Here is a 24,816-nt window from a genome sequence, read left to right on the forward strand (position 1 = left end):
TCTCCATCGAGAGGTATCGCTTGGCTTGTTGCCTATTCAATATGTCTTAATTATCGATTGATAAGGTGCACTAATATATACAAAAAACAAATATGGAGGGGGGGGGATTTAAACGAGAACCCCGAACTAAAGTAGACTTTTTATTTCTAATTCGGAATAATAACTCTTGTTCCAAGATTATAAACTCTGTTTATGTAATATATCAATATTTCATAAAATTATTACTCGAAGGATCTACCAGAAAAGTTAATTATGTAAATTTAATTTTTCAGTAAAATAAACGTATATTTATATATATATAATGAATTTACCCGTTTTATCCCTTACTATCATAGGTTCAAATTCTAGGTATAAAAATTGTAAGACATGTTATATATTTAGTCATTCGCAAAAATTTTAGAGGAGTATTTCCATATAACCCTACGTTCACGGTTATCGCGAACGCGTATGAAAGGTATTTTATCATACTTCGTCGCAAATTCGTGCTAGCTGTGAATTTGCGATGATGGATTTCGAATAGGTATTTTGATTCATTTTGTAAAAAATATTTAAAATTTTAAGGTTACATTTATCCCTCATCCATCGATTTACAAAGCCTTATGTTAATATTTTTTTGTAACACAACTCAAAACTCCAAAATTTGGATTTAAGTTTGTGTATAAAAACATGATTTAATTATTTACCTTCTGTATAATTTCTTTCTTCAACTAATTTTTAAATAATTGTAATGTAATTAATCTACTTCTCAAATTATATTGTTACCCAGGTTAAGTGTAAGGTTTACATTGCCCAATTCTAACGAATTAACGAATTTCAGTTTTATAATATTTTTGGATAATAATTAATTTTTTTATCGTTATCTCTTATAATTTACTTATATCTATCCATAAACCTGAACCTTAAAGATATATTTATATTTATGTGTATAATTTTTATTTTACATGATACAATATTATGTGAAATTTATGTGGAATTTAATTGTAATCATATAAAATAGATACTTTGGATGAAATGATCACTATTATTTAAGGTATCTTTTTAGAGATAAAAAATATATACATAATTTTTATTTTTAAAAAAAAATATTAAAAAGGCCTACCATTATCTACGTTCATTTCTATATTTTTAAAAAGAGTACTTTTGTTATTAATTATTATTATTATAAGTATTAGGCGTACCATTTAAGAGTACATCATGCAGTATTGCTATTATTTATTGAAGAAATATTTTTTTAAAAAAATTGATTGATAGCATGATATTATTGAATCATTTGCAATTTATTTTTACAAATATAGACCAGTAATGAATAATTAATGTACGACGTCTTTTGCATTAATTTATAAAATCCTTCAATAACATTATCACGACTCTACAATAGGGGTAAAAATGCCTAACTATTTTAGATGATAAAGTAGAGCGCTGCTCTAAGGAAAATAATAAATTTTGTTTTACTAAATTACCACTCTCACAAATGCTTGCACAATAGTTGATTCGTGATCTGCTTATCATCAGTAATTTAGCGACAATTATCAGTTTTCCCTTATTGTGATTTTTATATGTATTCATATGTATTTGAAAGGGCATGAAAAAAAATTAAGCGATTTTTTTTCCATAGTAACGAAACGAGTAACCTTTAGAGTGTAACTCCTCATTCATAATTAGCTAGAATTCGTAGCGTATAATACAAGATACGCTGCATTCTTGTATTCACAGCAGAATTCGCGCTAACTATGAACTCTAAGTGTGAGCTCATGTTTAACTTATTGATTATGGAAAATATAAGGATTTTTTTATTCATTCTTGTACTTAATTTAAATAATAATACAATATTCTTTTTAAAAAAAACGTGTTATAATATCTAACTTTAAGGTAATGGATGAATATTTTTAGCCACATTATAACCTACTTTCCATCATACGTCAACAAAAAAATTTTTAAGTGGTATATGTGACATTTTTTTTAATATGACATTCTTTAAAATGATTCTATTACTTCACGAATTTTTTTTTGGGAGAGTTCTAGAGGATTATAAAATTTCCGTTTAATTTAATTTTTACTTACTGTAAGCCCAGTAGATTATCCACCAATCATTTTGCAATTAATTTATCTCAAACCCGATTTTATCGTGGCTGTAATGCAAGGGTAAGAAGAAAATTTTGAATTGTTCCTCATATGATATTTAACTTATTTAAGGATGCTACAGACTGGAATATGATACAAATAAATTTAAATTATATTAATTTCATTAAAATAAGGTGGGTATCTTATTATTAGCGAGTTTCAAAAGAGCCCCATTATTATATTGACCAAGTCGGTTATGTTAGGAACAGAAGAGTTCCCAATTTACCCCAGAGATAATGGTTCTTAGAAGTAAAATATCTAATATTAAACGTCGGTCTCCATTAATTCTATCCTTATTATTGGCCCCCGATATCATATTTTCTAATAGATCACGTGAATTTAATTATTCTAAGTGTCTAAGTAAAAAGTAGATTTAAAATAATAACTACAACTTACTAACATATCTAATTCGACATGCATAATAGCTTATTTAATTCTCGCGTTCCTGCAAAATGAAGGAAATTAATATATTTTGTTTTATTAAGTACTTTTTCTTACACACAAGATTCCCACTATTATAAAGTAATTATTATTTTTTTTTATTAATAATTTTTGTTACTAGCGACGATATAAAAATTTTCATACCCTGAGCAGGCCTACAAATTCTCATTTCAACTAAACAGTAATTTTATGAATTGTAAAGAAAGTAGAATAATTAACGGTATAATATTTGCAAAGGTATTTTTTGATCTTTATTTTAGTGGGTTCAAAAAACTTATGTCGCCTTCGTTAAACTTAACGATAGAAAACACTGGAAATTTAAATAATGCAAGACGTAAATTTCTATAATTGATAGGCAGGCACGCCGGGTGCAATCCTTTTGTTTTAAAGTTTAAGTTTTATATAAATTATATCAAAATATAACCTATGCCAGTCTAAGTCATTTATAACAAGATTTCTTTTTAAAAATTCTACCGTAATTTATTTGACAATTCCTCAGTCTAGAATTAGAGTGCTCCAACTCGAAATTTTCAATATTTTTGAAATTAGAAGTGGGTAATAACTTATTTATTCCCCTTTTACATATTTTAAACTTTAATGTTGATTTTTCTCATTTTAAAACATTTGCCGCAACTCCAATTCTAGTCCGACGAAACATTATTCAATTTATGTTTAAAAGTAACTTATTCCTGTATTCCATTTATAAAATAACTAATCTATTTCATTAATACGTAAGTATTTTTTTTGTAAAACTTAGTTACATGGAGGTTTTTTAAAAAGTCGAATTATCATCCCGCGTTGTCTAGACCTTAGCACGCCCTGCATTTAGTAATAAATATTCATTATAATAGGAACCACCTTTAAATTCTGTAGAGTTCTCATAAAATGTTACCGAGAAAATTGGCAAAATTTAGATAAATATAATTTATTAATATTCCTGAGAAAAGGTTAAAAATTAAAAGAAAAATCCTAAAAAAAAAGATTTTATTTTGAAGAAGGGTTCAATTGTCCTGATTTATAACCCGCAAATCAATAGTTGGAAAATCATGTTTATTCAATATTAAAGAGCTAAAAAAAAGTGGTTTGGTGGAAGAACTCGTGGTTATAAAAACACTAGGTGCAATAGGTCTAAGCTAAAAAAACTGATGAATAGCGGTAGCTTTAGCTGGCTACTTTTTTTTAGAGAATAGCGATATCGGTAGCTCGTTACTAATTTAGAAAGTAGCGAAGTAGCTATCTAAAAATTATTAAAATATATTTTTTATTAAATCTAAAATTATAATCTTTTTATTTAATTTAATTTTGAAATTGAAATTTATATTTTAAAATATACATTACAAATCTAGTCAGCATTATAAATCTAGTTATTTTTGCCAACCATGGTTAGAGTCTATGCTAATAGCCATTGAGAAAGAGTCAAAACTTTATTTTTATTTTCTATTATACAAATATATATAATGAATGATTTATTGCTTGATTAGCCATAATTTTAATTGGCTTAATTTAACAACACAATCTATAATATTAATATATATATAGTTTTAATATAAAATTCAAAATTAATATATTATTAATTACCTTGTGTATAATAATTATATTTTTAAAATCTTAATTTATCATAATTTAATGTTATTTTAATAAATTTTTTTAAATGAATCTAAATCTCAGATAAATTTAAATTTTGAAAATTAAAAAGGTATTCTTCTTATTTTATAATTAATACAATCGCTTATATAAATTAGATTTCCAGATCTCGATGATCATAATGTAATAGATGCTATCGTTCATCCTAGTTTCAAATTAAATTGGCCATACATTAAATAGACTAAATCTAAAGGGCAACTTGATAGGCTGATGGTAACGTTCAAAAATGCCATGCCTAACCACGATACTAATACTATAGCAAGATCGAAACCGCGGCCTTCCATAGACGATTTTTTTGAAATAAATAATAATAATAATAAAATGAACCTCCAGATGCTTTTTTTAAATCTAAAAGTACTCATTTAAATATCTGATGATTTTTTTCATATAAAAAGTGAGTTTATTAAATTTAATACTGCTTTGCCCTCAAGTGCTAGTGCTGAACGATTATAGTATGGCAAAGCTTATACTTTCTGATCGCCGCTCTAGACTTGGGGATGACAGTACCAAAATGTTATTATTAAAGTGCAATATTAAATAAATTATATATATATATATACATATATGTAACAAATTATAGTCATGTTTTTATACCAATATTTTATTTGTGGAAATAAAGTTATGTAAAAAAATATTTTAAAAAAAAATCAAAATACCGTAAAAAGTAGCTAATAGCGCGCTACTCATTTGAAAACGATAGCGGGCGATAGCGCGCTACTTTTAAAAGTAGCGTTTAACAAACACTGTTAGAGGGTATAAAGCAGAGGATCCGAACTGAACCTAAACTGGACCCTTACGCTGGTATATTAACCGTTACTATATATCGAACCCGAAACTTAGACTAAAACTCGATTCTTTAAAATGATATCTGTTATAAATTTTAATTTAGTGTTGTTAAATGGCTCGTAGCCTCGAGATTTCGATATTTTATGTATAGACCTTTGTTCCTTCTAAGAACAAAATCTTCATAGCCGTTTTTAAAAATCGGCTCAAAACGAGTCTTAACAAAACTAATTCAATATGCTGTGTTAGAAATCGAATGTTAAAATGTTATTTTTTTAAAAATTGCTATCACAATTTTTTTATAAATTTCAAAATTAGATCTTAGAAAAAAAATATAAAAACTTAAAACTAAATTTTTTTAAAAAAAATTTCGTATTATTATTTACTTTCGTGATAGGAAGAATAATTATAAGGTTATAAATGGTATATAAAAAGTAAAACGTATAAATATAATACTTTACAAACTATCCAAAATAATGAAAAATATTTTAATTTTTACCTGGTTCCATTTCCATAACTAATAATTAAAGTTTTAAAGAAAAAAAATTCAATTTATAGATGAATGTTTCTTAAAATATAATGGTTTTAAACTTTGAATACATCCTAAGGTTATAGCCGATAGAAAAGCGAAAATGCTATTCATTTATTTTAAAAAATTATATTTTTTTTTGAAAATAAAAAATTTAATAAAATAAAGGGTAGAAAAAACAAATATTTTCTTAAACGAAAAAATATATTTATTTATATTAGTTGTAAAATATAATGATTTTTATAAAAAAAAAAATTTGCCAAAATAGGGGTCAAACTTTTTGAATTTAATCATAATATTTGTTTTATAATTATAGGAGAAAAAAAAAACAAAAAAGGTGTTTAAAAAACAACGAAAAAAATGGATATCCAAGTGAAAGTTTAAGATATAACAAGAGGGGAGAGGGTAACGTACCTTTATACACTCCACCTTCCCATCGGAAATTGCTGGTTAGGGTACTCATATTTTTCAAATTTTTTTCCTCTCTTATAATTTGTTTATGTTAATACTACGATGATTATAGCAGAGAACTCTCACCTTTGACCCCCTTTAAAAAAATTTAAAAAGTTGATAAACAGAAAAAAAAATATATGCTATGAACCTTATTTTATAAATGTTATTATAGATACTTTTTTTTTTAAAAAAAATTTTTAGATTATTTGAAAAATTAATTTGATAAAAAAAAAATTTAGAAGAATTTTCGAATAATAATAATAATAATAATTTTTTATATTTATATTAGTTAACACCAAATATGAAGATTAATGTATACAATTAGTTTTGTTAAAGGCCTCGTTTCTTGCCGGTTTTTAAAAAACGGTTAAAACTCAATATTTTATTAGGAAAATATTATGCAAACCTTTAAGATTTTGCTCGTAGGTGGCACAAAAGGTTTAAACAAAGAAAGAAAGAAAGAAAGAAAGAAAGAAATAAGCCCAAATTTTATCCGAAGTATCAGAAGTACTCTTAATTTAATTTAGTCATTAATGCCAATCGAACCCATATAATTTAAGATGATTTAGAAAATATTTATATTTCGGATAATAAAAATATTCCTCCTAACTAGGAATTCTTACATTTTATCCGTAAAATCTGTTCGTCATATTTTCTTCTGGGGTTTTGATTGATGTCAGTTAACAAGCAAATAATTCGTATATTCTTTATTATTGATCGTTTTTTGAATAAAAGAGGCATCCATGTTGCGGCGAACTACACGTGTATCCTGGCCAACCCCTCTCCGCGACCGACTAAGCTTTAAACCATTACCGAGAATTTCTTATTCCAAATTCATTAAATTCGCTTTCAGCTTTCACCTTCCCAAATCCCCTTCAAATTTGAAGATTATGATATTTTTTAGTGCCTTATAATCGTAAAAACGATGGGAAACCAATGATGTCTTGCCTTGACATCCGTCATCTCGCCTCTCCAGCACAGGGTTCTATTTCAATTTAGAAAAAGTAGAGGGTGGGGGGGGAGGCGATGGTGTCCTTAGTGATGGAAGGAACAAAATAATTTCTTATTTTTTGGAATTGAATAAATCTGTGCCCTGCATTACAATCCTGTTTAGATTAATAGATACATGTTTATAAAAGTAAACAGTTACATTTGCGCAGTTACATTTAAAAAATATACAGTTACTAGTAACAATTTTTAAAATATAACTAATTGCGGTTATTTTTTTAGCAAAAATGTGTAAATAGTTACAGATAACAACACTATTAATTATGAAACACAAATATAATTGTAAAAATTTTAATTTTTATGGGAATGATATGATATATTATTTAATTAAATTTTTTTTACTATTAAAAAAGTATCCTATTAGTTTAAAAAAAAGGTAAAAACATTCCGTGATCCGAACCCGCCCCAGGTCCATATTACCCCGGGTTCAATGAGTTGTCTTAAAATCGGTCTCTGTTTGATCTGTGGTTTAAAAAATCCCAGCCAAACAATTGCTTAAAATTATATATCATGCAATAAATTTAGTTACCCAGTTTTATAAATAAGGGACGAGATTTTACAAATTATAAAGACTTTACTTAGACATATATATTTGGATAATAAAATTTGGAGTTTAAAGGTGTGTTGGTGAATTTTATGAGTTATTAAATGACATTTTATTGGTTAAAGTTTTTTTTATATATATTATATAATTTTCACAGATGGAAAGCTAACTTTTTTGAGGGAACCTAGGGTCATATTTTGTACGTATTTATGATGGAGTTAACGTCCACGGGAAACTGAAGATTGTAAGCATACGATTTGATTAAATATTTATCAAAAATTATGAAGTATGAGCAAGGCACGTCGATAAAATATAAGAATCAATCATTTTATTAAAATATAAACACCTTAGTAATGTTGCCGACATGTTTCAAGATTATAAAAATTTAATATTTTATAAACAATATTTTTTCCATATGCATATCTTAATTGCTTATGTTTTAAAATTAAAGGTAGCAATATATTTTTTTAAAAAACCCGGTTAATATTGCATTTAAAAGGAAATAAGTATGGAAAGTTAGTTTCAGCCGATGATTTATAGGGTTTAAAAAATGATTTATTTGATCAAAAATCAATGATATCGAAAGGATCACCGAAAAAATTTAATTGGGCCATTCCACGTCAAATCGATCACAATTCGGCCGGCCCCTTTTAAAATTGTTAGAAATTTTGGGAGTTATTTAGAGAGTTAAGAAAATGAGAAAGCTGTTTATTTTAGCTCGGTAGCACACCTGGTGGCCGAGATATAGGGGCTCAAAGGTCCAAAAAAGAGCCCCATTTTAAATTTTTTAAAATGCTTATATCTCAAAAACTTTTTATAGTAAAAAAAATATATATTATATCTTTGTAGGTAAAAAGAATCGCTAAAGAGCTATCTAAAAACAATAAAAATTGGCGCCAAGGATTACCTATTTTGCTTTACCTGTGTTTTTAAGCAAAAAAGGGAGTTTGTTTTCAAATTTTTTTTATTGATTTTATTTAGACACCTTTGCTAAATATATATACGTTGTCAAAACCTTGGCGACGCTATAGACTCCAAAAATTGATGTAAAAAATAGATGGCGCTTTATGAAATTATAGATTATGGTCAAAATTTTGCTGCTAACTTATCTATAACCGGATATTTTTACTTTTTATACTAAAAAATTTTGAATTTCTATTAAATATACTAATTAAACTGAGGAACAGAGTGTGTAAATGCCCATTAGACACTTAATACTGTAACAAATTTCCAATAATAAATATCTTTCATATGATTTTTTTAATTTTTAAGGTCATCGAATTTTTCATCATTAGATGAAGATAATGGTATAATTTTAGTCGTTAAAACTTTTTTTTACTTATTTTTTTCCTTCGAATATTTCTTTTCACATTCTCTTTATGGGGCTCCTATTGATTGTAGGCATATTAATGTTATCAATAGCCTCATGATTAATTATATGAGGGGTGGAATCAATATCTACATTGTCATTTAAAGTATAAGGAATGTTTGCTAATTTTTGTCGGCATGATGAGCATATTAACATATCTAAATTAAATGGTAAATTTTTAAGGGTCATCCAGAGTAGAATCTTTCTTAGATTCTCGCAATAATAAGCATGTCTCTGTAGATTAAATGGGATGCAACATTTTAATATTTGGTACGTTTATCTGTGATATAGATAGAATAAAATTTTAATTAATCTGCACCTAGAATAAATGTTTTTGCACTTCTCCAAATCCCGAATATTATTGGTAGACAGACGATAAAATAAAAAGCTGCAGACGGGTTGAATTATTTAAAATTAATCTGAACGGACAAGTTAAAAATATTACGCAGAAAGAGAGATCGTTTTAAACAGTTTAAACAATATTGTATTGATATTCTCTTTTAGATTTTACAGTTATTTCAGCTCCTATAAAATAAAAATAGAATTTTATAGAGATAGAAATATATTTACTTATTTAAGTTAACTTAAAATTTACATAACTATGAAATATACCTGACAAAATTATTTTTAATCGTAAAGGTAAATTTTTTTATAAAAAAACATATGAAAATAATCTAACCAATAAAGTGCTTATATGATATAGGTGACAAAGGGGCTTCGGCTAGTAAATCATAAATAAATGTTAATCAATGTTCACTTTTGATGCTTAGAATATCAATTATTTTAGAGTTTAAATTTTCATATCAATTTTTTTATTACCTATGGGAGAGTTTTATTCTATCGATTTATGATAGATGTCAATCTCAACATTTTAACATTCTCAATTTTAGGATTTCAGAATTATAGCAAATCTTTACATCATGCCAGATTATTTAGGAGAAGATCAAAGAAAAATTAAAAAAGAAGAAATTGAAGACAAACCAGTTCAATGTACATTCCTTCTGTTTTTGTTCTATACATTAATATATATTTATAGCACTTGATGAGACAGATATAGATATTTTGAAAAGCTATGTAAGTCACATGTTTAACTAACTTGTTTCTCTAATTGTATTATTTAATATTTTCTATATAGGGGTCTGGACCATATGATACCTCAATTAAAAGTGTGGAAGATGAAACAACTGCTATTTTGAAAAGAATAAATGATTTATCAGGTTTTTTATCATTTCCAGTTTTTTAAGAATAAATTTAACTCATATGGTAAACCTCGATATATATCATATATATATATACTTATTGCAAGATATTTTGAATACATATATGTAAATAATTTTTCAATAATACAGGTATAAAAGAATCAGATACAGGGCTGGCTCCCCCTGCTTTATGGGATTTAAATGCAGATAAGCAAGTATTGCAATCAGAGCAACCTTTACAAGTGGCCAGATGTGTAAAAATTATTCAACCTAGTTCAGGAGTTCCTGATACATCCACTTCAGGACCTGAAGGTTAGATTTATTAAAAAAAATTTCCACTTTTTTTTTATCTAAAGGGTGTTTTTATTTTAGTATAATTATTTACATGCTTCATTATTATAATGTCTAATCCATCTGGAAATTTGTAATTTAAAATAGCATTTCTAAAGTATTCAATAAGGTATGGTTCCAATCAATTAAATATAATTAATTTTCATTTTAATAATATAAAAGTTATAATTCTCTAATGTTCTAACTTTATGATAAAATGTCAGCAGTTTTATTTTATACATTATAACAAATTCATACAGGGAACCAAAATTAAGTTTATTTTTAATGTTTAAAAAAATTGAATTATTTTATTAAGCTGCTGTTTTTAATCAATTAACTTAAGATTTTGGCTAAAAGTAAATTAGCCAGGCTTGGAAAAGGCTGTACATCTATTATCTGGATTAGGTAATAATATTTTTGCTAAAATCTTGATTGACATTTTTAAAAATCAGCAAAATTGAGCTTTAATGACTACATTTATCCATAAACATTCACCACATTTTAAAGAGATCAAAAAAAACATAATTCTTAATAATTCATAAAAGCTTTTATTTGAATGGCAAATATTCATTTTATGGCAGCTATTCAAATATAGATGGTATATAAATTCCATTTAAATATTGGTATCAGTTATCAGATCAGTTTTGTAGTGATATAGTATGGGATTAATGAAAAATTTATTGATCAGCACAACATTACCCAACAACTGATAAAATTTATAGTGCTGTGAAAGATACTACAGGTAATCTGTAAAACATGCATGAAAGAGGTCCACAATAATCATAACGTAAATAAGGGTGGCTTGGATATAGGCAATGAATCTAGGTAAAAGTGAAGAAGTTTAATATCTGGAATGTTAAACACAGATTCTGAAGGGTCAGATATGCATGGAAGTAGTTCAAGTTATGCCACCTTTCTATAATTGAAAGTGTTAATCTTTTCTACCAATAAAAATGTATACCTTGTAGAGAAACATTGGTATAAGAAACTATAGTCTACATTGACAAAGCTTGTGTAATTAAGTGACACGTTAAGCTAAATTGGAGAGCATAGAGATAGGAATGATTAGATGGTTATGTGGGGTATCTTGGTCTAAAAAAAAAATTAGAGGAAAAAATTGCGAGAAAGGATTGTAGTGGTTGTGAGAAGAAATAGATCTAGTTTGTGGTACATTGAATGATGGGTGATTGGATTGAAAGATGCATTTTTAAGTAATTTAAGACCTCCAAGAAACCCAAAGATTACTTGGGTGAAAGATAATGGATGATATGAGAATACTTGATCTTACAAATATTGATGCCATGGTTGGACCATAAAAAGTAAAGAAGGCCTGTAAACCTGTGAAGAGGATATATATTTAACTTAATCACTTATTCGCTATTTTATTAACCTTAGCTGGCTAATAAATGACTCATATTATATATATATATTTATATCAATACATTACCTCCATCCCCTTCACCATATAAGCTTAAGCAAAATATGAAATTAAACATTTTCCTTCCCAATCATCTGGCTGAAATTCCTTTGCCAAAATCTTTCCTCATTTAAAATCTTCTTATTTTTTTTAAAATAAATAGATTTTAATGATTTTTTTAACTATAAAATGATAGTTAAATATATAAATATAAATATTTATATTAAAAATTTATCGAGGCTCATGCCTAACAAGAATACATTCTAATGTGACAGGCACGGGCCTGAAGATTAATTGAAAATTTGAGCTATGTTGGATATGGAAAATGAATGTCATTAGTTTTTCTTCTTCTTTGTTACCTCATTTATTAAATACTGACAATTTACTTCATTGAAATGTTTGTATTATTTTAAATATTATTATATATATATTTACTTCTTTATCCTTCTCCTAGTGTTGCTAAACGACTCGTTTTGAGCCCATTTTTAAAAACGGCTAACTCACTATTTCAATCAGAATAATTAAGCGCAAACCTGAAGATTTTGTTTGTAGAAGGAACAAAGGTTTGGACATCTATTAGCGAAATCTCAAAGCGTGGGCTTCATTTTTCCGGCTAAAATGTTGAGTTAGCCGTTTTTAAAAATCAATGAGTCGTTTAACAACACTACTCTCTCCCTTTCTATATACGTATACATATTATGGTTATAGCCATGGATTCCACCACGACTCCCGTCTCCGCTAACAGTAACTCGGATTCAGGAAACGCCAAGTATATCATAAACGTGAAACAGTTCGCCAAATTCGTGGTAGATTTAGCCGACACGGTAGCCCCTACGGATATAGAGGAAGGAATGAGAGTCGGGTAATTTAAAAAAAATATATATATAATTTTTGTTGCACTTGATTTATGATTTGTACATGGAAATCACGTACAAAGCTTAGAGATGATTTTTCTTAGAAATTCAAGCTTTATAAATAGATTTTCTTAAATCCAGGATCTTGCCGAAATTATTTTTAAAAAATGTGTCGCTATTTTAGTTTGAGTGTATGTAAGAATTAGGAAATACGTTGAAAATGTTTTTCGTTAATATACACATTACGTTCATAGAGACTTATTTCGTTACATGCTCTAAACTACATTTTAAAATCGTTCTCAAAATACAAAGAGTTTAAACTAGTAGCTTTTAGATAGATTTAGCTAAAATAGAATTTAAAATTTTATTGAACTTATACGTATAAATAGATTTTTGACTAAATATTTATTTATTCCAATTAATATACAATAGAATATAATAAAAAACATAGGTTTTCCCTTTTTTTTGCTTTATTTAATTGATACTAATTTTGTAAAATACATTCAACCAATCGGACCTTCCCTCAATACTTTTTTTGCTCTTTTTAATTGAACGATTTGCTTTACCTTTACATCTAAATTAATCACTTCATCTTTACATATTTATTTTATTTTTTTCTACGATAATATACTGCAGAGTTGATAGGAACAAATATCAGATACAAATTCCCTTGCCTCCAAAGATTGATCCCACAGTTACGATGATGCAAGTTCTTAATTTTTTACAAAATAAGATTAAGCACCGATTCAACTTTTATTGTTGGTGCATGGTATTTATATTTCATATAAAATATACTCATTTATTTAGTGATACATTTACGTTGGACGTGCATAAATTAAATACTATATTTTTTAGTTATATTGACACAAACATTAAATATAATAAATTTAGTTATATCGACATTTACCACCGACTTATGAATATTAAATATTATCTTTTCTTTAGTCTATGATATTTAAGTCAATTTTTCCTTATTTTTTATTCTCTCTTTACAAAATTTTATATTTAATATTAAACTGTTAAAATTTTATATATTAATTTAAGGTTTTAAAAATGTCAAAGCATAATACAGAAATATGTGATATAACAAAATATATTGCCCCGATTCCAGATATCTAGCCAATATTGCCCACCAATTTTTAATTAATTTTAAACATTTTGTTCCTTACAGTAGAACGAAAAAGTAAGCCAAAAGTTTGGGACCAAATACACGGGCACCCCGAACGATAAGTTTGGAGGAGGGTTTAATAACAATCCATATTTTTAAATTATTAGGGGGTGGGTCTTTGGGGACACAGTTTTGATAACGCTTTTACAATTGTCCTAAAATCATCAAAAAAGGAAAATAAATGAAAACGGGGTGTTTTGGCAAAACAGCTGGAACAGCACTTTGCAGCCAGTTATTCAATTTTATCACAAACAAACAAAATGGAAAGGAAACGGGAAGTTTGGCAAGGAACGGCCGGTGCCATCTGTAGCTCTTAAATCAAACTGAGTTTTTTTAATGGTACTCATATTTAATACGTAAAGTTTTACTTTAAATCAAAACTTTCACGACAAAAGATGAGTAAAATTATCATGATCCTAGTATTTGATTTTAGTTATCATTTATAGGAATAAAATATATGTATATAACAATTTTCGCGTCTAGAGTTTAGACCAAACAATTATCTCAGTCTGTATCGCAACTATAAAAAAACGAAATGTGTTTTTTTCAGTCATCATACTATTCTTTAGACGTTAAATCATTCTTTTTTGGCCAGTGGTTGGAAATGTATTTCACCATATGATAAAAAAACTTGTTTTATATAATAAAAAAAACGAAATATATATCGTCAATGTGTTTTTTTCAGTCAATATGTTATTCTTTCGACGTAAATCATTCTTTTTTGAACCAGTGGGTAGAAATGCATTCCATCATGTGTTAGAAAACTTGTTTTTTTTTAGAAAAAAAAATGAACTTTTGAATTTATTATGAAAATAGATTAGTTTTTTTAAATAGATATTTTTTATGTTTAAATTATAAATAACTCACAATTGTTCAGAAATTGAAATATATTACCGATAAAATTAGATTCCCAAATTTTATAAAAAACTGGCTTGAAAAAATCAACACATAAATGTTATACGTTAGCGTCAATGTGTCTTATACCGACAATTGGATATTTTTTCAACTTTAAATAATTTTTTTGAGCGCGTTTTTTTTTTAAAATTCCTATTTTCCGGAAATACATTCTAACATGTTTGGAAATACGTGTCTTATGAATTTAGACAATTTTGCTGTTTAACCTTTGAGTCATTATTATTTATATGGAAAATCTAATTATAAATTATATTAAGCTTAAAAGTTCGTGGAAAAATTGTCTTAAATTCTTAGGGTAGGTATTCCAAACATGGCGGAAATACATTTCCGGTAAAGTCAGATTTTTGGTGTGCCATTTTTACAATTTGTTAGGATAAGTCATAATGAATTTCAAAATGTATTTTTGACCATAAAATATAAAAAAAATCGAAAGTTTATTCAACTAAACTTTGTAGTAGGGTACGAATATTTTTTTGTATCGGCGAATAAAACTAACGACTAATAATAACCATAAATATCCGGCTTGAACCGGTATTCGGTTAGTGCATCTCTCGTCATTATTCTTGTCTTTGATCAATAGAAAGGGTGCGAGTTAAAGAATCTTCTGGTTTGCCGTTGTTCGAAATTTATTATCGTTTGTATGATAGTTTAATTATTTTATTTTTTTAAATTGTGAATAAAGAATGTATGTTTTGTAAATTTAATTTGGAAATATTTAATAAATTTATCAAATATCCCATCATACCTTGATTTATGGAATGAGATTGATTCCCCCACCTTTTCCTTTATTCAAGCACGCCTTAGAAAGTACTCGATCTTTAAAGCTTAATACGAACCATTCATTTTTATATTTCGATTAGATGTAACGTAAATATATAATTTGATTTCGCCATTTTAGTATAATGGGATCGGACAATTTTAAAATGGCCGTTAAAGATATTATATCAAAAAATAGAAAATGAACGATTTAAAACAAAATGACTATAATAGGGGACTTAATCCTCTTTTTATTTGGGTTCAAGCTTCAAAATAATAATAATCATTCGTTTTATTACGCCATTTTTTTATGATTCGAGGTGGAAGAGAAACCGGACGTGACGTATTCCGATGTCGGTGGTTGCAAAGAACAAATCGAGAAACTGAGGGAAGTCGTCGAAACGCCATTGCTACAGGTACGAATCCCATATGTTTTAAAAAAATTTTGATTCCATAATATATATCACACACGAAAAATGTAAATGCTAAAATTCTTTTAAGATGCTCTATAAAAAAAATAGTAGGTCTAGGCTTTGATAAGCTGAGGTTACCTTTCTAACAGACCTTAAATATATGACTTAATAAATAATAAGTATGGTGTATATGTCGTAGTATATTAACCCGCGTTTTTAACATCATTTTATAGCCCATATTATTTTTTTAAATCTGTAAAGATTAGGTTATACCTAATTTGTATCAAATAACGTACCTAAAAAACGAATATAAATAAAAAGAAAATTAATAGACTGAAACGGTAATGATTTATGTAATATAAACATATGGGTAAGAAGTTAGTAAGCAGTAAGGTCTGTGCCGATCTACAAATTATTACCGATCCGATCCGATATTTATATTAATTTTTATTTATCATCTATCTTTGAATTGATATGATAAATCAATATTTTTCCAGTTCACCTAAGATAAAGTGTATTTTGTATTTTTTTTATTATTCTCCAAAAGTTATTCATCTCATTTAAAATATTTGCGAATATTTATGAGTTTGAATGTAGTGCCGTTAAACAGCTCCAATTTATTTGTCATCTAAAAAGAGCTAAATATAGATTTTGGCCACAGTATTATTACCTACAATGGAAGTCCAATCATTTCTTGCCATCTGTGGGCAAAATCAATAAACTCGAATGTAGTGTTGTTAAATCACTAAAATTTTGTCAACTACAAAACAATTTAGCCAAGTTTTAATGCTAACAAAAAATAATCTTAATCATCAAGTTGAGATTCAACTTAGAGTTCTAAGCTAATTTTTTTTAGGTTAAAAGATTGGCTAGGTCCTAACGTAATTGGCCAAAGTCAGGTTATTAAACATCACTACTTGATTGATTTAGTTTTGGCCAAAATCTTGAGTTAACGTTTTAAATAAGATTGGCTAATGGAGTCATTTAGCAACAGCTGGATGTGACTAATTAGATATTTTAAAAATCGTTTTTCTCGTAGCGAATGATGTAACAAAAAAATGGCGTAAAATTTTTAAACTATTTTTTTTTAACACCATTACAAAACAAATTGGAATTTATTTATATATTAAAAATAATTTTATATACAATCCAATGACATATAATAATAGCTAGACTGACGATGCATTCGTTAAAAGGTGTACATCAATGAAAACAGCTGGGGACGCCATTGTTTCCCATATTATTATTAAAAAATATAAACGACAGGCCGATATAATCACATGTTTGACGCAAACTTTTATTAAAGAATTTCCTGATCATCGCGATTATAAGGAAGCAAATTATCGATTTAATAGTAGTTTCTAACATGAGAATAATTACTATATGGGTTACCAAAATGGCAGCTCCAGCTAATTTGCATTCAACGACGCTTTCAAGTGCATTATTATGAATGCATCATCAATCTAAGTATCATTATTATTTGTCATATTGTACGCTAAGTGCAGATATCTATTTTATGTTGTTGTTTTATTTTACTTTGAAGCGCTAATTATTAATTGCGCAATGCCTTTTAGGTTAACAAAATAAATATGGAATTAATAGTAGCTAAAACATTTTTTTGTGAACTGTAGGATTTTTGGTCTTAGAAATTTGCTAAAAAAAATCCCAATGACATTGAAAAAAAAACTTCTATATGTTATGTTTGATATTTATAGCCCGAAAAATTTGTCAAGCTCGGCATAGAGCCCCCCAAAGGCGTTCTCCTCTTTGGTCCGCCTGGCACTGGCAAAACCTTGTGCGCGCGAGCCGTCGCGAATAGGACGGATGCCTGCTTTATCAGGGTTATTGGATCGGAACTCGTTCAAAAATATGTTGGGGAGGTTAAATAAATTATATATATTTTCTAAAAAAACACCATGATTTGGGATGAAATTTTTAATGGGGAAGGAAAGGTGTATAAATTCTGAGAGATAAGGGAAATTTAAAAGCAATCAACGATTTTTTAGCCATACATTATTATTGCGAGGTTCAGTTTTAGGTTTTGGAATAAGATGATTTGGTCTGCATGAAATTATTATTTTGTTCCCTTAAAATAGTCAAATATCATTTTGGAATTCTCTAATATTATTTAGGTCGCTAGTTCTCGATACGTTTATCACTAGCACGTCTTTGCAAAATTATTAAGAAATTTATTCTTTAATATACTAATTAAATTATATTTAAGATAATGATAAAAATCATAATTATTACACCAGGGCGCTAGAATGGTCAGGGAATTGTTCGAAATGGCTAGAACTAAAAAGGCGTGCATCATATTTTTTGACGAAATCGATGCCATAGGAGGTTGCGAAAAAATCCAAATATTATTTCTTCTTTTCATTTCTTTTTTTGTCTTATCGCTTTATTAAGGGCGTTGTTTTTTTTATTTTTTTAATAAATATTATTCGCTTAAAATCATAGCAAATGGTTTTTAATTTATTCTTGATTTGCCTTTATATTATAATTATAATCTAGGTAATAAAAAAAAATTGATCTTATAAATAACTGATTATACGAATGTGATCGAACATTATCAACCTTTCATTTTATTTATTGACAGGAGCCCGTTTTGATGACGGCGCTGGAGGAGACAACGAAGTCCAAAGAACCATGCTGGAACTTATAAACCAATTAGACGGGTTTGACCCTAGGGGTAATATAAAGGTTCTCATGGCTACCAACAGACCCGACACCCTGGATCCGGCCCTTGTTAGACCTGGTAGGCTGGATAGGAAAGTGGAATTCGGACTGCCCGATCTTGCCGTGAGTTTTTTAAACGCCCATATAATTATAGCTTTAATAAAATGCCAGAAAATAGGATTGAAACATGAGTTTGGGTGGTTAGGGAAAAGAGGGAAAAAGCTACGCCCTCTATTAAATTGTTCGGGAGAGAGAAGGGGGGGGCTTTTATTTGTTTTTTTTTCGTAGAAGGAAAATTGAATAAAAAAAAATAATTAATTTTATTTGTAGGGTAGGACCCATATATTTAAAATACACGCGCGATCGATGAGCACGGAAAGGGATATTCGGTTTGAATTACTAGCGAGACTATGTCCCAATAGCACTGGTAAAAAAAATTTTATAATTTTATTTTCGATATATTTGGAAAAATTCGTCTAAAAAATCAAGATACATGTCAGTGGTCTGCAATACCTGGGGTCATATAAGGTCTGAACCCTTTTATTTTCGAGCAGGCTATAATACTGACCCCCTCAGATTTTTTTAAAATTTTCACTAGAGTTTGCATATATTATAACTTAAAAAAAAAAAAGGGAATTTTGGCATTCAAAATCCAAACAGCGCCTAAAATAGGCTATGAAAGTTTAAAATTGGTGGGACAAATAATTTAATCACTCCCCATAGATTATAAATAGTTTGATTATTTTGGTGTTCAATAACATAAGGCCTTGTATTTAAAAAAATTAAATAATCAGATCGGACCGGGCATCCTATGTAAAAAATTTTCCGGGTTAGGCAAAAGCTGAATTCCCACCTGGCGGGCCTGAAAATTTTGCCATTTGCAGACCACTGACACCTGTCACCGAAATAATAATACCTTAAAATTAGGAAACATAGTCTCATAATAATAAAACTTTTATTTTTATATGCACCTTTTGCCACATATGGGTTCCTTTTTTTTAAAGAAAGTATGTGAAGTATGAACCTATATTGAAATCGTAAAATGGCGTAACTATTGATGACGTAATTCAATCTAATGATTTTTGTTCATATTTATATCCTCGAAATAAATAAATAAACACCCAAATAGTGTTACAAAACAAAGACAAAACACAAACTAAACTTTTAACAAAAAATCATATATTTTTTTTATTTAGGAGCCGAACTCAGGAGCGTTTGCACGGAATCCGGTATGTTCGCTATAAGGGCTAGAAGGAAAATGGCGACGGAAAAAGATTTTTTGGAAGCGATTAATAAAGTTATCAAGGGTTACGCCAAATTTAGTAGTACTCCTAGATACATGACTTATAATTGATTATTCCTTCGTTATTATGTAATGTATTCATGTACTATTGTTTCTTTTTTACATTTTATCGATAAAACCATTATAATATTTATATATATTTTAAAAATATTATTTTAAACGATTCACGATTACAAATTTAATCATAATAATTCTAAAAAATTCAAATTATTTCGTTTATTGAATATTTTTTTTATATGGCCTTGGAAATAAGGAGATTCTTACATGCGTATCTGTCTGAGAAATAAAATTTCCCCAAATTTTTTAAAAATTACATAATCCCGCCAAAAATAATTCTTGACTATAACTTGAAATATTAATTTTTGATATATTAATTTTTGATATATTTATTTGATATAAACAATGTCACTAACTTTAATGTATATAATTTTGCGCTATATATAATTATTACATGCTTTAGAGAGGTAAAACGAAATCAAATGATTTGAGAAATATCATAATATAGTAATATAATCTTTTCAGAGAACTATCCCATATACTTTAGCAGTAAGTTAAACATTAAATTAATTAATTAATTAATTTTTTAAATTGATTTATCAATTAGACATGGAACTTCCCTATAGCTTAGATGCGTGATTTATTGAATACCCTGGTGAGTGAATAGACTGAACTGTACCGATGTTACTTTTATAACACTCTGAATGTTTAACAAAGGGTTTATTGTATATAATGTTATCTGGAAACTTAATGCCTATATCCATGTCCTTTACCCTCTATTTCAAATTTACACCTATCTATAATTATATTACATTTTCTGTTTCTTTAAAAATTTTATCCCCAATTCTTACTTAGAACCGATTTACAACTCATCTTCAAGGTTAACGAAAATTATCTTCCAGTCATACAGAGATCGGTCCAGAAAATATTTTTGATTATAATCTCATTAAGATCAGGATGTTGAAAAATTTTTTTACAGATATTTCCGCAATTACATTTATATATTTAAAAATATTTAATCCCCCCCCCCCCTCTAATTTCTATTCTTAATTAATTCTGATAAAAAAATGAATTTTAAGACTTTGTATAAATGTGTAATTTATTATATAAAAACATCCCATCGTAAATAGTTGAGTAAAAAATTTCGGAAATTTTTTGAATAGTTTGTAACAACATTCGGTAACTCACTGAATCACGGGGAAATTTTTAATATTATTTTTATTTATTTTTTTATACAGATTTTTTTTTAAAATTAATAAATATAAGATCATTTGGATATTTTTTTGGTGTAATTTTACAATAAAAAAGGAGTATATTTAAAAATTTAAAAAAACGGAGGAAATTTAAAAGTTAAAAAAAAGAGTATATTTAAAAATTTAAAAAAAGGACTGTATTTAAAAATTTTAACAAACGGAGTATATTTAAGAATTTAAAAAACGGAGTATTTTATTTGTGTAAATTTTCATAATTCTTACAATTTACTATTAAATCAAATACTAGATAATTAATCAATTTATTTGAATAAACATAATATATATACAATGATAATATAAATATATATATTTTAGGAAAAACATTAAATTTATATCATTTAAAAATTTATTTATATTAGACATATTTTTAATATTACGAAAATAGGAATATTCATATATATATAAATGGGAGGAAGATTTTCTGGGGATGCTTGCCTCCCTCCATAAACGCTCAATACGTAGTGTGGGTTGATATATCATTAAGATCTATAAAGTTTTTGCTATGATTGACAGAGTGATGATCATATCCGTTTTCGTTCAGATTGTTATAACTTGGAAAAATATTTAATTTTAAGATTTATCAATATTTAATTTACCCCTTCCATTTGTCCGTCATTATAGTTGAATCATGGACATGCTTACTAATTATACCTAGAAGGGTCCAGCGAAATTCCCATTATTTCCCGACCGCCTACAACCCAAATGGCATTGGATTTGAAAACCCTGCCTGTGTTATTTTTCCTCCTATAAATATGAGATTCGACTATTTCAATAACATGCCCAGGACTCCCTATTTTCTCAAAAGAGATGGCCTGTGTATGGCAGCAAATTTTTCTAAATATTGCAATACCTAAAAAAAATTATTGACAAATTTTATAGATATATTATACCATTTTCCAATAGTACTTTGGGCTAATTTGATCAAAACAAGACTATCACTAATAGAAGTCCTGGACACAAAAAGATATATTAGGTGGATAAATTTGTTAATAGGAAGATTTACATTTTCAAATATAGTGCTTAATTGATAAAATATAATCTAAAAAAAAATAATATATTAAACTCTTCCATATAGAATAGCTGCTTGAACATGTTGAGCAATTCACTCTATAAGATGCTCCATTTTTTTCTATTTTCATGCTATTATTGCAACACATGTGATTGATAAGATAATCATGATCTTTTAAAAAAGCCATGGTCCTTGTATAGGAGTTTATAATTTCGTTAAAATTTATGTGATCCATAAAGATGTAAAATGTTAAATTTAAAAAAATATTAAATTCTTAAAACTTTTGAATTATATTGAATCAAAAAATTTCCATCAAACTCCGACGATCATTTAATTATTATTTTTTAATAAAAAAAAATAATCTAAAATTACGCCAATTGAACCAAAAAGGTATGCAAAATTCTTAAATCTTTTGAGTAATGATTCTTTAAATTATTATTACATCAAAAAATTCTACCTAAATTCAGACGATCTTTAATTTTATTTTAAATTTAGAAAAAAAAAATAATATTAAAAATTTCCCCGTGATTCAGTGAGTTATACCCAACATTCAATCAAAAAATAATAATTTTAAATTGAAAGTTTTATTTAGTCAAAACAGTAATCAAAGGAATGGGAAGATATCATTAGAGCTTTGCAAATTAACACTATTGTAACGGACTATTTTTTTTTAAACCCAGTTCTGAAAATTTTTTAATTTTTTTTTGATAAATATATAACCGATTAGGGATCCGAGAAAATTTATTAATGATGCCTTTATTATATTTTAAAATAAATAATTTTACCTAAAATATAAATTAAAATACCAAATATTATTTAAGCTTATCCAGCGCGTAGCTTCCCTCCCCCCCCCCCCCCTTCTCCCATCCATAACAAAAAAATATAAAGGGTTCTCGTGAATTGCAAAGTATTCTATTTTAAATAGTTTATATTCTATTCTATATTAACCAAAAGCTAAAATTAATTTAAATATTTATTCCTTGTATATATTAAAAATTTGTTTCAAAAAATTTTTAAATTTATTTGCGGTATTTATCTTAAATCTTAAACAAGTGATGGGTATAAAAAATATCAACCAAAATCGATTAAATTTATTCTATACTAATAACTGATTAGAAAATATATACAATGCATGAAATGTTGAGATATCCTAATATTCAGAATTAGATTTATTTCTGAGACTTCTTGTGCTACAGTAAGAAATAAACTGCAAAAAAGTTGTAACTTTCGATATCAAGCTGTGGCAACTTTTTGAAGAGCCCATTTTCTATGCCTTTGGAGAAATATCAGAATAAAATGAAACAGATATTTAAGCTGATAATAATTTCTAAAACTTCTTGTGCTACAGGAAGAAATAAATTGCAAGGAAAATGGTTCAGCATCTTTTTTTTGGTATTTTCGTCCAATGTCTTTTTGCCAAGAATATTTATTTTTCTATTTTTGTACAGCACATTTCTGTATGATTCAGAGAAAGGAGGATAAGAAAATATCTAGCAAATTTTAAATTTTTTATAAATTTATTTTTTAAAGAATCGATTCAGTATATTCATTGAAGCGGTGCAATCCATCACTACATGTCCCGAATTTCTCTTTAAAATCATTCTTATCTAAGAAATTCTATTTTTCTCTCGCTCTAAGGTCCTTAGGTATGGCTATTATTCCTGCCTACCATTCAGAATATTCATTGAAAAGGTGGATTCCACTACATGTCCCGAAAATCATTCTTATCAAAGAAATTCCTATTAATTTCTCAGTTCTTGGGTATGGCTATCATTTCTGCCTACTTCTTCCATTTCATTAACAGATTCGTCCATTACCTCACGTCTCTTCTTGAAAAATCTTTGTTTTATAAATCCTGCTTTAAACTCAATTAATCATAGCAGATCTCATTGCTCAAAACACATTTACTCAACCTTAGATTCTCGTGGCATAGACATTAAAAAAGTGGGCCTTATCCTTTTTTTTTAACATTTCTGTCATGTATTATTATTGGAAGTAATTCTTGAGATATCTTTTTATTTTATTCTTTATCAAATAGCATTTTCTTTTTTTTATATCAAAATCATTTAATGGAAATAAACATTTTATAAATATTAACAAAATAAACCACTTTAATACATAATATTTATCCCAAATCTAATTGGTTTCGTTTCGTTCTTTTCGGATATCTCCTAATTTTATTTTCTAACTTTTGAGTAATATTTTTTCAGGACCTGTATCATTTTCCTCCATCTTCTTTAGGTTTATTTCATCGTTATTGTTGACTACGTCCTCTTTGTTTACTACCTGTTCTACTTCGTACTCTTCAGTTAATATATCTTCGGTTCTTTTCATTAATTGATCAGTATGTATGACGAATAATCGTTTTACCCTCTATACTTATTTCATATCGTAGTGATCCGAGTATTCTTTTTCGTGCTTTCGGTTGCAGTACTAGCCATTGAAACTATTTCTGGTCAGCGATTGCTAGCATCTATCACTGCCAACTGATTTTTAAATGGTCCAATCAATATGTACTCGTTGCCTGCTTTTGGTGGTTTTGTCAATTTTAAATTGATATCTTTAAGGTATATACTGTTGTTCCTGGCATTCTCTACATTTTTCGACTCATATTTTTATATCTTGGTTTAT

The 24,816-nt window shown here is 27.4% G+C and overlaps 1 protein-coding gene across 1 annotated transcript; it reads left to right on the plus strand.

Moving 5' to 3' along the window:
- The first annotated feature begins 9,761 nt into the window (after nt 1–9,761).
- On the plus strand, nt 9,762–20,004 carry LOC135927395 (26S proteasome regulatory subunit 7). Its single transcript, XM_065463366.1, has 12 exons — nt 9,762–9,882; nt 9,929–9,966; nt 10,028–10,109; nt 10,242–10,403; nt 12,547–12,700; nt 13,329–13,401; nt 15,852–15,947; nt 17,660–17,824; nt 18,200–18,287; nt 18,544–18,746; nt 18,954–19,050; nt 19,820–20,004. Exons 1-12 carry the CDS (start codon nt 9,813–9,815, stop codon nt 19,975–19,977), a joined length of 1,386 nt encoding a protein of 461 aa, XP_065319438.1. The 5' UTR covers nt 9,762–9,812; the 3' UTR covers nt 19,978–20,004.
- The last annotated feature ends 4,812 nt before the right edge of the window (nt 20,005–24,816 follow it).

Source organism: Gordionus sp. m RMFG-2023, chromosome 3, assembly GCF_954871325.1.
Source record: "Gordionus sp. m RMFG-2023 chromosome 3, tfGorSpeb1-WG-v2, whole genome shotgun sequence".
In the NCBI taxonomy this organism is placed as follows: Eukaryota; Metazoa; Nematomorpha; class Gordioida; order Chordodea; family Parachordodidae; genus Gordionus; species Gordionus sp. m RMFG-2023.